The sequence below is a fragment of the Kogia breviceps genome, chromosome 1 (assembly GCF_026419965.1).
Source record: "Kogia breviceps isolate mKogBre1 chromosome 1, mKogBre1 haplotype 1, whole genome shotgun sequence".
NCBI classification, from domain to species: domain Eukaryota; kingdom Metazoa; phylum Chordata; class Mammalia; order Artiodactyla; family Physeteridae; genus Kogia; species Kogia breviceps.
The window spans coordinates 165,233,603-165,250,979 of record NC_081310.1 but is presented as its reverse complement, the minus strand read 5'-3'; the positions used below and the strand labels follow the sequence as shown (position 1 = coordinate 165,250,979).

The window sequence follows — 17,377 nt, the reverse complement described above, 5'->3', positions numbered from 1 at the left end:
ACGAGGGGGTTGAGTATGTATGCAAGGTAGTGATTATAATGATGCACCAAGGAATCTAATCGGGATAAGAAGGAAAATGAGGCTACTACAAGAATGAAAAAGTGATAGGATCAAAATTCCTAGTGGGTCAAAGAATTACTGGAACTGGAATACCAGAGAAAATAACCTAGTAAGACTGGCGGTGCTAATTAGAGCTGCTTGAAATAGCGATTGTGAAGAAGGTGTAGTTATTGGTAATGACAAGCTTTAGGGTATGATCTTGGGGTTGCATAGCTAAGTTATGATAGAAGATAGACTATTAAAAGAGAGGAGGTCAAAGAACTGAAAGACTAGAATACTGAAAGTACCATCTATGTGGCTATTTAAATGATCAAGAATCATGACAGAAGTAGAGGCAGAGAGGAGTGTTAGTGAGCCAGTAACCAAAAATCTTCAAGGAATGAGGGGGATTGCCCCAGAGGTCAAACGACCAAAACCTGGAGGGCAGCAGACAGCATATTTTAACAGCACTGACTTTAAAGCTGGGGGGTATTTTAGGAAGGAGGGTAGGACAATGATGTAGAAATGGCAATGAAGAATAAGCAGGATGCCTATTGCTCCATCAGGCCCAAAGGTAAAAAGATGTGAGAGATAAATCAGCCACAGCTTGAGAAGACTTAAGAGGAATCAACATCCTCAAAAAAGAACCAGTAACAACGAATAACCAGTAAACTGTGACAAGGAAGAAACTGCCAGACTGGAGGCATGTGTTTATACACATGTGACTCTCTCTATGCCAAACCAAAGTCAATACTAAAAGGATAGATTCCTGTGTTGTGGAGGTTAGATGAATGCCAGCAAAGGGTAGCTTCAAGTGGCAAAGTTGTAGGCTTTTCATCTCTCATTACCTTGGTTGCCTTAAATACACTGATAATCAATTATGGTACAGTAGATGAAGACCAAGCAAGAACAATAATTTAAGTGGTTTCCTCCTAGAGGTTAAAAATATCAGTAGATTTATCACTTAAAATAAAAGGGAGGACATGTAAAATCAATGTCTGATAAAATCCACCAGTAAAGGTTCCCCATGGGCTAAAGAGCAATCAATTGCCAACAGCAAATGGCCTGAGTTAGTTGAACTAAAGCTGATGTGAATGTTGATGTCCAGTGATACCTGGACAGTGGGCTCAAAAGGCAGAGGGTACAATATCACTGTACTGGATTTGTCTTAAAATGGAGCAAGAGTCCTAGCCATATCTTGGAACAATGACCCCCTCCTAGAAATGTGCTGTATAAAAATTTGAGGAAAACAGAGAAAAGTAAGTAAGAAAGGCAATTGTCAGGACATTTTTTAAAGTTTTTTTTTTTTTTTTTTCCTCCCAGGTCTTCTATCATTCCCTTGAGGTAGGTCTTCTGAGCTAAAACCAACCCCAACTGAGGCCAAGATCCATTAGTTATGAAAAACTTGAAGGGTAAAGAGGATTCATGAAGAGGGCTCTAGGAATTTATGCTGGGCACTGTAAGGACACTCTAGATGTAGAAAAGGACAGCATCCTCAATGTCAAAGATACAAGCTTACCCTTATTTAAGGTTTGGCATTTCCAGACAGACAAAAGAACAGGCTTTTCTTATTTAGGATGACAATTCTGACAGTCTAAAAGTTGTCCAGCCACCTTTGTTCTCAGGCTTTACCCTCCGACCTTTTGGAGTTTCAGGCATGAAGACGCTAAAATGATACCTGGCTCACCTGAATGGTGACTGGCATTCTGGGGAAGTGCGTTGGTGATGTTGGGCAGCTCATGCCCATAGTTCCCATCCTCCAGGGGACAGACATCCAGGTCATTCCACTTCTGCAGTTGCTGCAGCCAACAGGATTTTTCCTCCAATTTGCAATGTGGATTTAAAATGATGCACACCCATAACGCCCCTGGAAAAGAAAGCAACCCACATTCTTGACATCTCTCCTTTGATGTATGTTTAAGCCTTAATTTTTCAGTTTACTCTTCTCTTCCATTTTTTGTTGGTAGGAAAAGTTTCCAAAATATCAGCTTTTCTCAATATAAAAAACCAAATCTAAAAAAAAACCAACCCCCAAACGAAATCTGCTAAAGTTTTCAGAAATGCTTATTTTTCCTTCCCAAAGGTTTCTTAAAGCAGAGTGACTATCTTGATATCTGGATATATGCCTGTGATTAGGAACAAGACAGATTTGGGCTTGAATTCTGAGCTCAGATCTACAGTCCAACAAACATTTATTGAGAGAGTTTTTGTTCAAGACCTTGTATTGGAGAATAAGACCCTGTTCCTACCCTTGAGGAGCTGTCCAATGGGGGAGATAGATAAATAAACACAGTGTCATTTGAATATGATAAGTGTTAAGATAAAATATATATTCAGGGTACAATAATAGCACAGAGGAAGAGCATTTAGCATAAGGAAGGTGTTCAGAAAAGGATTCAATTTTAGTTGACCTTGGACTTTCTGAGCTTCAAATCCCTCAACTGTAAAACTGAGATCATAATGTAAAGGGCCTAGCATATTATTTGGCACAGAGTGGAATTTAGTATTTCCCTTTTCCAGGGAAAATCGTTTATTTGTACTTGGATTTTGATACTGTTGATCAGCTGTGATGCCTTAAAACTATCACATTCTTGGATCTTCTCTGTCACTATAGCAGAGTATCACATATTCCACATAACCAATGAGTACTGTTTCTTTGACCACATCACCCTTCTCTGCAAGCAAACCTGCTTCTTATTTTCAAAGTTGGCTATGTGGCTGAGACAGAAATATTCTCAATCTCAAGTTAACAATAAGCCTGGCTGCAGAGTGTCTGAAGTTAAACATCCTTTGGGATGGTGTTACATATATAGATGGCAGTATATTCAGACACTATTTCAAGGCCCCTCAAAGTCAAATAGGAATGTTTTAAAAGACTATTTAAGCCTCAATTTCAGGTACTAACTAGAGATGATGAAAATTCATTTCTATTGGCTCAATTCACTTTTTCAAATCCACAATGAAAAAGAAACTACATTATGTAATATAATAGTATTATATAATGATGGTTCTTAAGCGGATTATAGTTAGGAGTCCCTCAAAAAATAATTATACTAAAGCATAGTAAATGCTATTATAGCCACATATAAAGTGCTATGAGAATATGTATGATGAAACAATTAACTCTGTAGGTGGGTTCAGGAAAAGTTATAACATTTGAGTTTGTCCTTGAAGAATAAACATGAGTTAATTCTAGTTAAAAAATGGCTAACTAAATACATATGCTCATCATCAGTCCCTCTTGATACTTCATAAAATGAAAGTAGAGGGATAAAAACAGGCATAAACTCACAAAGACACAGAGAATGGGAGAGATGAAAGAAAAGTCATCAAATTTTGGAATCTGGAAAGCATGTGGATGAGAGATAACTGACATAGCAGAAGAAAGTTGAAAACTCCATCAGCAGTTAGGAAAGCCCAGCAGCAGACCGATTCATGCTGCAGAGCTCCGCTGAAAGTGGGGCCGAAAAATAGTGGAACAGGTTAGAAGTGTGTCAAAGGTCTCAGGATCGCAGACTTCCTCCTCTATTCAAGGTAGCTCAGTGCCTGTTCATTCCCTCTCCTGGAAGAAAATCAGAGCTTTACTCACTGGAAAGATAGATTCAGAGAGGCTCTGGATTGGGAATACTGTGTACAACTGAGGGTGGGGTTTCCATGCGAAAAACTGAGGGATTAAGAAAAATATACATATTGTACAAATGGACACGCTTACCCCCACCATCCAACCCTCTTTCCCTACTTGGTTCTGAGAAAACTGTGGCAGGCTTATAATCCAGACATGGTGTTCATGTCTTAGTGTTTTGTGGAAGGTAGAACTTGTGAGTAATATAATTAGCTGAGGAAATATCTAAGCAAAGTATTGAAGGAGCAGCCTGGTTTCTCTTGACTGCTTATAGTAAAATGCAAGAAGAAAAAAATTATTCAAAGACAGAACTGTGAATCAAAAAGGAAGCAGGGCTTCCCTGGTGGCGCAGTGGCTGAGAGTCCGCCTGCCGATGCAGGGAATACGGGTTTGTGCCGCAGTCCAGGAGGATCCCACATGCCACGGAGCGGCTGGGCCCGTGAGCCATGGCCGCTGGGCCTGCGCGTCCGGAGCCTGTGCTCCGCAATGGGAGAGGCCACAGCAGTGAGAGGCCTGCGTACCGCAAAAAATAAAAAAGGAAGCAGAACTTAAAGATGTGGAACATGCTCAGCCTATCCACCTTGGAAAGAATGAGAAAGCCTGTTTGGGAAAGAATATAATGGTGTGACCCTTAGAGGTAAATCTTCATCTTTTATTGTAGGAATAAAAAGAGAATACCTAGAATTAAAAAATCAAGAAAGAACAGTTATTTAGAAATGTGGAGGCATGTTAGAAAAAGCAGCTAAAAGAATTAAAAATTGCTCTTTCTGAGAAGTAGGAACTGACAATGTGAAGGAATATGGCATAGGAATATTGTTTTTTATTATAAAGTTTGTAGAACTCTTTGACATTTTAACCTGTATGCGTGTATTACTTCATTTTGAAAGAAGAATGAGAGAGAAATAGGAGTGGTTTGGGCAGAGAGATCGAGGGAGGGTATATACCCAAATAGGAGAAAGGACGTAAGCAAAGGCAAAGACGTTCTCATGAGTCATTTTAGTCTCTTTGGATATTTAGTATATTGGATGTTTTTTCCCTTTGGTAGAAAATTTTTGTAATCTAGCATGTTAGCTTTTAGTACTATTAGGACTGTGAGTTCCTACCAATTACAGTGTCCTTTCTGAACACCAGGTGGCAGGAAATCCCTAATATATAGGAGGTAAAGGAGGTAAAAAATTTCTAACCATGTGACAGTAAGAAAGATGCACAAACATTCAGATCATGAAAGTTACTTTCTCTACTTTTAGAATTTAAGAATCCTAAAGGCCGGGCTTCCCTGGTGGCGCAGTGGTTGAGAATCCACCTGCCGATGCAGGGGACGCGGGTTCGTGCCCTGGTCCGGGAGGATCCCACATGCTGCGGAGCGGCTAGGCCCGTGAGCCATGGCCGCTGGGCCTGCGCGTCCGGAGCCTGTGTTCCGCAATGGGAGAGGCCACAGCAGTGAGAGGCCCGCATACCGCAAAAAAAAAAAAAAAAAAAAAAAAAAAAGAATCCTAAAGGCCTGTATAAACCTCATGAAAAAATTTTTTTTCTTCACATTGTAGTCTTTTTCTATGGTGTCTGTGTTACACTGTTTGCTGGTTCTTGTAAAATTAATGTAGGGATAGGGTCCCACCCACCAGCAAACAAAAAGGATAAGAAAACCTCATCATTTAAGATGCGGGAAGAGGAGTGCTAAGAACAGAATTTTGAGGAAGCACCAATATTTAAGTTGTGAGCAGAGAAGAAGGAGGAATAAGCAAAAGAGATTAAGAAAGAAAGATAAGAGAGATGGAAGAACCAGGAGAAACTAGTGACACACAAGCCAATTAGCAAGTCTAATGAGGCAGAATGTCAGTATTAGTAATAAACATTTACTTTACAGTTTAAGATGTGCTTTTTGTTTATCGTGAAGTAAAAGACTTTCACACTTAATCTTCATAAGTATAACGAGAACCAAAGAGAGGCCATTAAACTTGGCCTTATGAATGGCAAAATCAATAGGATAGCAGGAACAGAAAACAGATTGGGTGAGTTGAGAGAGGCTTAAGAGGTAAAAAAGGGAACTAACTACAGTCATCAAGGAGTTACTATTTCTTAGGCACTAAAATATTAAAAAGGGGATCCCTAGAAAGTGAGTACTTTCACCTGTAAGTTTAAAATGAGTTTTCTGTTTTATTAAGTCATTATGGATTTGTTTTTTAAAAAACTCAAGAGATTGCTGCATCTCTAAGAAAGAGACAAGGCAAAAAATCCTGCAGGTGCCTACATGTAATAGGCATGTAGGGACTGTGTTACCACGATCCAAAAGCAGATTTTCCAGCAACTTAAAAAAAGCATCACCTGAGGATACGAGGATGGGGAAAGGTAAGCTGGGACAAAGTGAGAGAGTGGCATGGACATATATACACTACCAAACGTAAAATAGATAGCTAGTGGGAAGCAGCCGCAAAGCACAGGGAGATCAGCTCGGTGCTTTGTGACCACCTAGAGGGGTGGGATAGGGAGGGTGGGAGGGAAGGAGACGCAGAGGGAAGAGATATGGGGACATATGTATATGTATAACTGATTCACTTCGTTATAAAATAGAAACTAACACACCATTGTAAAGCAATTATATGCCAATAAAGATTTTTTTTTAAAAAAAGCATCAAAAACTCTAACCAAGTGTAGGTACTATGGAAGTTAAAATTTTACATAATTATTATAAATTAAATATAATAATAATAGCAACAATTTATTTCTTTTTATGGGCTATGCATTATAATAGGCACTTTATATATATTATCTTATTCAGTCTTCCAACTGTGCGGGTCAATCGGTCTTGGATTGGGCGTAGAAGGTAGAAAACAGAGGGAACCTAGGATGACTCAGATTTTCTTCTTGAGCAACTAGATACATCTCACGACCTTGTACTGAGATGGGGAAAATCAGGCTTTGGCAGGAAAAATAAGAGTTCTGTGATGGTCATGTTAAGTTTGAGATGTTTCTTAGACATGGTGGGGAGCTGAACACTGAGCCTACAGCTCAAGAGAAAGTTCAGGGTTAGAGACATAAATTTGTGACTTGCCTACATCTAGATTATATTTAAAGCCATGGGACTGAATATGATCACTTAGGTACAGAATGTAGACAGGGCAGTGGGTACTGCAGAATACTCAATATTTAGAAGGGTTGAGGAAAGGAAGAGGAGCCTACAAAGCAGTCTGACAGAAAGTAGCCAGAATGTGGGAGGAAACCCAGGAGGGTGTGGAGTTATGGAAGCTAAGAGAATACGTTTCAAGACGGGTATGGTCAATTTTATTGAAAACTGCTAAGAGGTCAAGTAAAATAACAACAGAGAAGTGGCCACTGCAATATGGAAGTCACTGGTGACTGTAGCAAGAGCTACTTGTCAGTAGAGTGGCAGCAAGCAATGAGCAATGGAAGCTCAATGGCAGTGGGCTCGAGAGAGAATGGAGGTAAGCAAATGGAAAGAGTGACTGCAGACAAGGTTTTCAAGAAGTGTTGTTTTGTGGGATACGGAGGATGGGAGGGAGGCTCAAGAGTGAGGGGATATGGGTATATATGTGTATGTATAGCTGATTCACTCTGTATTTTTTGTGTTTTTTTAACATCTTTATTGGAGTATAATTGCTTTACAATGGTGTGTTAGTTTCTGCTTTATAACAATGTGAATCAGCCATACATATACATATATCCCGATATCCCCTCCCTCTTGCATCTCCCTCCCACCCTCCCTATCCTACCCCTCTAGGTGGTCACAAAGCACCAAGCTGATCTCCCTGTGCTATGTGGCTGCTTCCCACTAGCTATCTATTTTACCTTTGGTATTGTATATATGTCCATGCCTCTCTCTCACTTTGTCCCAGCTTACCCTTCCCCCTCCCTGTATCCTCAAGTCTATTCTCTAGTAGGTCTGCATCTTTATTCCTGTCTTGCCCCTAGGTTCTTCATGACCATTTGATTTTTTTTTAGATTCCATATATATGTGTTAGCATACAGTGTTTGTTTTTCTCTTTCTGACTTACTTCACTCTGTATGACAGACTCTAGGTCCATCCACCTCACTGCAAATAACTCAATTTCGTTTCTTTTTATGGTTGAGTAATATTCCATTGTATATATGTGCCACATCTTCTTTATCCATTCATCCGTCAATGGACACTTAGGTTGCTTCCATGTCGTGGCTATTGTAAACAGAGCTGCAATGAACATTGTGGTACATGACTCTTTTTGAATTATGCTTTTCTCAGGGTTTATGCCCAGTAGTGGGATTGCTGGGTCGTATGGTAGTTCTATTTTTAGTTTTTAAAGGAACCTCCATACGGTTCTCCATAGTGGCTGTATCAATTTACATTCCCACCAACAGTGCAAGATGGTTGCCTTTCCTCCACACCCTCTCCAGCATTTACTGTTTGTAGATTTTGGATGATGGCCATTCTGACCGGTATGAGATGATATCTCATTGTAGTTTTGATTTGCATTTCTCTAATGATTAATGATGTTGAGCATTCTTTCATGTGTTTGTTGGCAATCTGTATATCTTCTTCAGAGAAATGTCTATTTAGTTCTTCTGCCCATTTTTGGATTGGGTTGTTTCTTTTTTTGATATTGAGCTATATGAGCTGCTGGTAAATTTTGGAGATTAATGCTTTGTCAGTTGCTTCATTTGCAAATATTTTCTCCCATTCTGAGGGTTGTCTTTTTGTCTTGTTTATGGTATCCTTTGCTGTGCAAAAGCTTTTAAGTTTCATTAGGTCCCATTTGTTTTGTTTTTATGTCATTTCTCTAAGAGATGGGTCAAAAAGGATCTTGCTGTGATTTATGTCATAGAGTGTTCTGCCTATGTTTTCTTCTAAGAGTTTGATAGTGTCTGGCCTTACATTTAGGTCTTTAATCCATTTTGAGTTTATTTTTGTGGATAGTGTTAGGGAGTGTTCTAATTTCATTCTTTTACATGTAGCTGTCCAGTTTTCCCAGCACCACTTATTGAAGAGGCTGTCTTTTCTCCACTGTATATCCTTCCCTCCTTTATCAAAGATAAGGTGACCATATGTGTGTGGGTTTATCTCTGGGCTTTCTATCCTGTCCCATTGATCTATATTTCTGTTTTTGTGCCAGTACCATACTGTCTTGATTACTGTAGCTTTGTAGGATAGTCTGAAGTCAGGGAGCCTGATTCCTCCAGCTCCATTTTTCGTTCTCAAGATTGCTTTGGTTATTCAGGGTCTTTTGTGTTTCCATACAAATTGTGAAATTTTTTGTTCTAGTTCTGTAAAAAATGCCAGTGGTAGTTTGACAGGGGTTGCATTGAATCTGTAGATTGCTTTGGGTAGTAGAGTCATTTTCACAATGTTGATTCTTCCAATCCAAGAACATGGTATATCTCTCCATCTATTTGTATCATACTTAATTTCTTTCATCAGTGTCTTTTTTTTTGCGGTACGCGGGCCTCTCACTGTTGTGGCCTCTCCTGTTGCGGAGCACAGGCTCCGGACGTGCAGGCTCAGTGGCCATGGCTCACGGGCCCAGCCGCTCCGTGGCATGTGGGATCTTCCCGGACCGGGGCACGAACCTATGTCCCCTGCATCGGCAGGCAGACTCTCAACCACTGTGCCACCAGGGAAGCCCTCATCAGTGTCTTATAATTTTCTGTATACAGGTCTTTTGTCTCCTTAGGTAGGTTTATTCCTAGATATTTTATTCTTTTTGTTGCAGTGGTAAATGGGAGTGTTTTCTTAATTTCAATTTCAGATTTTTCATTATTAGTGTATAGGAATGCCAGAAATTTCTGTGCATTAATTTTGTATCCTGCTACTTTACCAAATTCATTGATTAGCTCTAATAGTTTTCTGGTAGCATCTTTAGGATTCTCTATGTATAGTATCATGTCATGTGCAAACAGATACTATCCAATTTGGATTCCTTTTATTTCTTTTTCTTCTCTGATTGTTGTGGCTAGAACTTCCAGAACTATGTTGAATAAGAGTGGTGAGAGTGGGCAATCTTGTCTTCATCTTGATCTTAGTGGAAATGGTTTCAGTTTTTCACCATTGAGGACGATGTTGGTTGTGGGTTTGTCGTATATGGCCTTTATTATGTTGAGGAAAGTTCCCCCTATGCCTACTTTCTGCAGGGTTTTTATCATAGATGGGTGTTGAATTTTGTCAAAAGCTTTCTCTGCATCTATTGAGATGATCAGATGGTTTTTCTCCTTCAGTTGTTAATATGGTTTATCCCAATATTTGATCTGCATATTGTGAAGAATCCTTGCATTCCTGGGATAAACCCAACTTGATCATAGTGTATGATCCTTTTAATGTGCTGTTGGATTCTGTTTTCTAGTATCTTGTTGAGGAGTTTTGCATCTATGTTCATCAGTGATATTGGCCTGTAGTTTTCTTCCTCTGTGACATCTTTGTCTGGTTTTGGTGTCAGGGTGATGGTGGCCTCGTAGAGTGAGTTTGGGAGTGTTCCTCCCTCTGCTGTCTTTTGGAAGAGTTTGAGAAGGATAGGTGTTAACTCTTCTCTAAATGTTAGATAGAATTCTCCTGTGAAGCCAACTGGTCCTGGGCTTTTGTTTGTTGGAAGGTTTTTAATCACAGTTTCAATTTCAGTGCTTGTGATTGGTCTGTTCATATTTTCTATTTCTTCCTGGTTCAGTCTGGGCAGCTGGTGCATTTCTAAGAATTTGTCCATTTCTTCCAGATTGTCCATTTTATTGGCATAGAGTTGCTTGTAGTAATCTGTCATGATCTTTTGCATTTCTGCAGTGTCAGTTGTTACTTCTCCTTTTTCATTTCTAATACTATTGATTTCAGTCTTCTCCCTTTTTTTCTTGATGAGTCTGGCTAGTGGTTTACCAATTTTGTTTAACTTCTCAAAGAACCCACTTTTATTTTATTGATCTTTGCTATCGTTTCCTTCATTTCTTTTTCATTTATTTCTGATCTGATCTTTATGATTTCTTTCCTTCTGCTAAATTTGGGTTTTTTTTGTTCTTCTTTCTCTAATTGCTTTAGGTGCAAGGTTAGGTTGTTTACTTGGAATGTTTCCTGTTTCTTAAGGTAGGATTGTATTGCTATACACTTCCGTCTTAGAGCTGCTTTTGTTGTATCCCATAGGTTTTGGGTCGTCGTGTCTCCATTGTCATTTGTTTCTAAGTATTTTTTGATTTCCTCTTTGATTTCTTCAGTGATCACTTCGTTATTAAGTAGTGTATTGTTTAGCCTCCATGTGTTTGTATTTTTTACAGATCTTTTCCTGTAATTGATTTCTAGTCTCATAGCGTTGTGGTCGGAAAAGATACTTGATATGATTTCAGTTTTCTTAAATTTACCAAGGCTAGATTTGTGACCCAAGATATGATCTATCCTGGAGAATGTTCCATGAGAACTTGAGAAAAATGTGTATTCTGTTGTTTTTGGATGGAATGTCTTACAAATATCAATTAAGTCCATCTTGTTTAATGTATCATTTAAAGCTTGTGTTTCCTTATTTATTTTCATTTTGGATGATCTGTCCATTGGTGAAAGTGGGGTGTTAAAGTCCCCTACTATGATTGTGTTACTGTCGATTTCCCCTTTTATGTCTGTTAGTACTTGCCTTATGTATTGAGGTGCTCCTATGTTGGGTGCATATATATTTACAATTGTTATATCTTCTTGTGGACCGATCCCTTGATCATTATGTAGTGTCTTTCTTTGTCTCTTGCAATAGTCTTTATTTTCAAGTCCATTTTGTCTGATATGAGAATTGCTACTCCAGCTTTCTTCTGATTTCCATTTGCATGGAATATCTTTTTCCATTCCCTCACTTTCAGTCTGTATGTGTCCCTAGGTCTGAAGTGGGTCTCTTGTAGACAGCATATGTACGGGTCTTGTTTTTGTATCCATTCAGCTACTCTGTGTCTTTTGGTGGGAGCATTAAATCCATTTGCATTTAAGGTAATTATCGATATGTATGTTCCTATTCCCATTTTCTTAATTGTTTTGAGTTTGTTAATGTAGGTCTTTTCCTTCTCTTTTGTTTCTTGCCTAGAGAAGTTCCTTTAGCATTTGTTATAAAGCTGGTTTGGTGGTGCTGAACTCTCTCAGCTTTTGCTTGTCTGTAAAGGTTTTAATTTTTCCATCAAATCTGAATGAGATCCTTGCTGGGTAGAGTAATCTTGGTTGTAGATTTTTCTCCTTCATCACTTTAAATATGTCCTGCCACTCCCTTCTGGCTTGCAGAGTTTCTGCTGAAGGATCAGCCCTTAGCCTTATGGGGATTTCCTTGTGTGTTATTCGTTGTTTTTCCCTTGCTGCTTTTAATATGTTTTCTTTGTATTTAATTTTTTATTGTGTGATTAATATGTGTCTTGGCATGTTTCTCCTTGGATTTATCCTGTATGGGACTCTCTGTGCTTCCTGGACTTGATTAACTATTTCCTTTCCCATATTAGGGAAGTTTTCAACTATAATCTCTTCAAATATTTTCTCAGTCCCTTTCTTTTTCTCTTCTTCTGGGACCCCTATAATTCAAATGTTGGTGCTTTTAATGTTGTCCCAGTGGTCTCTGAGACTGTCTTCAATTCTTTTCATTCTTTTTTTCTTTATTCTGCTCTGCAGTAGTTATTTCCACTATTTTATCTTCCAGGTCACTTATCCGTTCTTCTGTCCAAGTTGTTCTGCTATTGATTCCTTCTAGAGAATTTTTAATTTCATTTAATGTGTTGTTCATCACTGTTTATTTGCCCTTTATCTCTTCTAGGTCCTTGTTAAACGTTTCTTGTATTTTCTCCATTCTGTTTCCAAGATTTTGGATCATGTTTACTATCATTACTCTGAATTCCTTTTCAGGTAGACCGCCTATTTCCTCTTCATTTGTTAGGTCTGGTGGGTTTTTACCTTGCTCCTTCATCTGCTGTGTGGTTCTCTGTCTTCTAATTTGCTTAACTTACTGTGTTTGGGGTCTCCTTTTTGCAGGCTGCAGGTTCATAGTTCCCATTGTTTTTGGTGTCTGCCCCCATTGGCTAAGGTTGGTTCCGTAGGTTGTGTAGGCCTCCTGGTGGAGGGGAGTAGTGCCTGTGTTCTGGTGGATGAGCCTGGATCTTGTCTTTTTGGTGGGCAGGACCACGTCCCGTGGTGTGTTTGGGGTTTCTGTGACCTTATTATGATTTTAGGCAGCCTCTCTGTGGGGTTGTGTTCCTATGTTTCTAGTTGTTTGGCAAAGGGTGTCCAGCACTGTAGCTTGCTGGTTGTTGAGTGGAGCTAGGTCTTAGCATTGAGATGGAGATCTCTGGGAGAGCTTTTGCCATTTGATATTATGTGGAGCCAGGGGGGTCTCTGGTGGTCCAATGTCCTGACCTTGGCTCTCCCACCTCAGAGGCACAGGCCTGATACCCGGCCCGAGCACCAAGACCCTGTCAGCCACACGGCCTTACTACATGTGATATACTCTGACTTTTTCTATTCTTTCAACCTCATGATTGATAACGTTTGGGGGAAAGAATGATATTCTGTTCAAAAATCAAGTCAAAAGCTTATCCACGCATTGATTTCTCAATCCAGGATCTTGATAAATAACCACCAAGCCTTTAAAATCCTTGATAGGTCTGTCTCACTGAATGGTCTTGATCTCATTACTTCCTTTTTTGAGCTAATGGTTGAGAATAGGGATAGCTGTAAAACTGGTAAAATACTGGCTTTGATGCTTCCTTATCAACATATACACTCTACATGAAGATTCTTGAGGAAACAGAAGGCTGCTGGGTACTGGTACAGACGGGTAACAGTGCCTTAGGAAGTGACGGAATGACTGCAGGCACCGAGAGTGAGATCACAAAACAAGTTTGTGCTGCCTCCTGGTGGCACCTGATTCACAGGTGCTCAATAAATGGCCGTTACCTTCACTAGTCCGTAAATTCATTGGGGGCTCCTGGTTTTCTTTCTTGAACAGCCACAGCGGAGGTCTGTCTATGTGCTCTGCAGTCTTCACAAAACCAGAGAAGTGGGGTGACTGCACCCCCTGTGCCACATCCATGTGGCAATATAAATCCTTTAGACCCCCCTAGCCCCGCCCAGAGACCTTCCACAAGGCTCTAACCCAGGCCTTAGCCGGGCCCTGAGAGACAAGACTATGAGGGTGCCCACCTGGAGTAGGAGCTCAGATTGGGCACCACGCTTCCTGGGACCCAGGCAGTCGCTGTCCTCAGGCTGGAGGAACTGCGCACAGCTTGATTCACTTTGTTATACAGCAGAAACTAACAAAACATTGTAAAGCAATTATACTCCAATAAAGATGTTAAAAAAAAAAAAAAGAAAGAGTTGTTTTGAATGGAAGAAGAGAAATGGGGCAGTAATTAGAGGGGTATGGGACCATCAAAGGCACTTTTTTTTTGAGACTGAAACTATTAGAGTATATCTGTATGTTGATGGAACTGATCCAGTATTGAGGGAGAAATTAATGACACCCGAGAAAGGAGTAACTGAGGAGCAAAATTCTTGAGAAAAGGAAATGGCATAGGAACCAGAGCAAGTATGTAAGGAGTGGCCTTTAATGGGAGCAGAGATACTTTATAGATTTTAAAAGAAGATTTTTAAAAGCATATGTGTACAGACATGGAGAGATGAGAAAACTTCATGTCTGATTGCTTCTGTTATGTCTGGTTCAGGAACTGAAGGTAGTGAGCCCACTTCCTCTAAATTCTTACAATCCCTGTTGAGGCCCTCCCCAGAGGAGCAGGCCTTGTGACCAGTAAGGAACCCTCAGAGTAGTCAAGTGCATGAATGCACTTGCTCTAGTGTCTGACCCAATAAGGCTTCTCTTAGTGCAGTGTTTTTCAAAATGTGGTCTCTGGAACCATGGCATCAGCATCCCCAGGGAATTGGTTAGAAATGCAAATTATCAGGCCCTACCCTAACCTATGTAATCAGAAACTCTGGGGACAGGGCCCAGCAATCTGTTTAAACAAGTACTCCAGGTGATTTTGAGAAGTTGGGAACTACTGTCTTTGCAGAATGCTGAGAGTTTCTTGGAAGGTTGATATAGCAATTTCATAGATATGAAAATATCACAATCAAGAGCTTTTCATAATGAACCTAAGTATATGACAAAAGCATTAAAAGCACTGAGATCTAGCTCCGCTTACTTCCTCTTACCTACCTTTGCCCCAAAGGCCAAGCCCAAATCCACAAAACAATCCCATGATTGTCACAGAAATTATTCCCAGGAGATTCAGGCCTCAGATGAAACTCTCTGAAGGCTAATTTCAAATTCTTAAGAAACATGCACTTTGGGGGAAAATAGTACATAACAAGGTGAAATTGAGGGAGATGTTGCAGAAGTATGTTTGATTTGGATTCAGACAGATGGGGGTTCCAGTGTTAGAGCCACCACTTACTAGTGTGTGACCTTGGACAAGTAACTTTTTGGAGCTCATTTGTCTCCCCTAAGCTGATAAGCTGTTCCATTACCCTAGAAGGAAGTCCATGCCTACAATTCCTTCTGAGGAAAGAGTGTAAGAAGCTGTTCCCAGCTTGCCATGCATTGTGACCCTGGTCACCCTTCAAAAAGTGTAATTGTGTCAGAGAGACAGTTTTCTATAATTCTTTATTTTATTCTGTATCCAGAAGTGACCAGAGCTGTCTCTGTTTCTTTGCAACAAACACACAATTACCTCATAGGTTTGTTATGAGAATTACGTGAAACAATGTGTGTACAATCTTTAACACAGAGTCTGGCATATAACGCTCAATAATGTAGCTCTTCTTTATTAACGAGAACTCCAGAGCTATTAGTGCCCCAGGTGATATCAAGAAGCCTTAGCACCCAAATCAAAATCCCATACTCAGTAGCCCCAAAGTAACCAAGTATAGTCCCAGAGTCATTAAGCCTCATTCCCCATGGCTTTTAGCCCTAAGACTATAATGTATATGCTTCGGGAGAATTCACTAAAATCCTAAACTGTAGTTTTTTTCTTGTGCTATTTTGTATGAGTGGAAAGTTTGTTGTTGCTTTCTGGGCTGGAGGGAGTATGGTGAAGCTATAATAGAACTTTTAGAATATGTAATATGGAAATTTTCCAGTATAACCCCAGAGTGGGGCCATGACTGTATAGTGAGTTCAGAGTATGGAGGATTCTGCAAACAGCGGGAGGAGCTGAGTATTAGCCCTGCAAAACTGGCCTTGTAACAGGGGAATGATAAAGAGAAATAATGACTAAAGAAGATGGTCTTGATGAGAAGAATCCAGAACAGAGAAGCCATTCAGGAGGCCACGGTCTCATTTAATCTAAAAGTCCCAAGGCCCTCAACCAGATCAGTGGTGATGGGAAGTAAAAAGTATGAATGGACACTAAATTGCATTCTGAAGGTCAAGGAATCAAATTAATTTGGTGACTGAATGTAGGGAATGAACAAAAAATGAGTGCTTGACAACATGTTTGGTAGAGTAAGAAATGGTGGTGCCAATGCCAGGTTCAGGGGAATTTCTTTTCATAGAAGCCCTGATTGAGGTGATAAGGAGATTTTTTTCAGTAGAAATGGTTGTAGGGCAGCTGCTAATATGAGACTGGAACTCAGATAAGTGGAAAGAAGATGAGGATGAGATCACCATAAAGGAAACTCTGAAGCCATGCTATTGAAAAAAAAAGAGTTCTCAAAGGAGTATAGAGAAAGAATAGAAGTCCAAGGCCCAAGTCTTAGAAACTGCCTTATGTCTAAGACGTTTGTCTGGGGGTGATAAAGAAAAGCAGACCCAGGGAAAGCAAGAAAAGTGAGTTTGGTAAGTATCTGGAGAGCCAGGCTAATGCAATGGAACAGAAGCCAAGGCAAAAGGTTTTCTCTCACCAAAGCCTTCTATGTGGTAACATCTGGAACAGAATGCAGATGTCAATAGTAAAGCACAATGCTGTGGAAGAAACACAAGTGAGTTCAGAATTACTCTGGGTAGCCTCTGTAGAACCTAAATCTTCTGCCAATTGGGCTAAAGTTCCCTTAGCAAGATCCATGTAATGACTGATGGCAAGTGTTCACTAACACTATTGCCAGGGGGCAAGCTGATAGGATAGACATAGCACTTCTCTGAGATATGCGGACTTACCTAGCTCATCCCAGAGCTGCCTGCACTTATCTGTCATGGTTGTTCCTTGCTGCCTCCATAGTGTGAGTCGTGGGTCAGCCATAAACTGCTCAGTTATTAGCGTCAGCATCCTGGCTCCATTGGAATCTCTCATCCGCAGCATCTCTCGAACCTGACACATAAGGAGGGGCAAGAGTTGGTGACTGCATATCATAACAAAGTAGGAGGAGAAAGAAGGGGAGGAGGGGGAGGAGAAGATGAAGTAACTAAGCACAGCATATCCAAAGAGCCAAAAAGAAGGCGTCTTGTTCTGTATATAAGTTCTTTGCATGTACCAAGAAAGCCTGCTGTGGGCAATGAGATACCACTTCATACTCACAAGGACGGTTAGAATCAAAAAACCAGATAATAAGTGTTGGCAAGGATATAGAGAAATCAGAACCCTCATACATTGTTTGGTGGGAATGTGGAATGATGTAGCCACTTTGGAAATCAGTCTAGAAATTCCTCAAATGATTAAACACAGAGCTACCATATGGCCTATCAATTCCACTCCTAGAGAGAAATGAAAATATATATGTCCACACAGAAACATTGTACAAGAATGTTTATAGCAGCATTATTTATAATAGCTAAAAAATGGAAACAACCCAAATGCCTATCAACAGACAAA

At 40.0% G+C, this 17,377-nt stretch overlaps 1 protein-coding gene across 1 annotated transcript in view; it reads right to left on the bottom strand.

The window, feature by feature from the left end:
* Positions 1-17,377, bottom strand: part of ZSWIM5 (zinc finger SWIM-type containing 5) — a 281,277-nt gene that overhangs the window by 36,031 nt on the left and 227,869 nt on the right. The window contains exons 4-5 of the mRNA XM_059042702.2: positions 16,726-16,876; positions 1,727-1,906 (exon numbers count right to left, since the gene is read on the bottom strand). Coding sequence (XP_058898685.1) covers positions 1,727-1,906; positions 16,726-16,876 — 331 coding nt within the window. The remainder of the gene's footprint in view (positions 1-1,726; positions 1,907-16,725; positions 16,877-17,377) is intronic.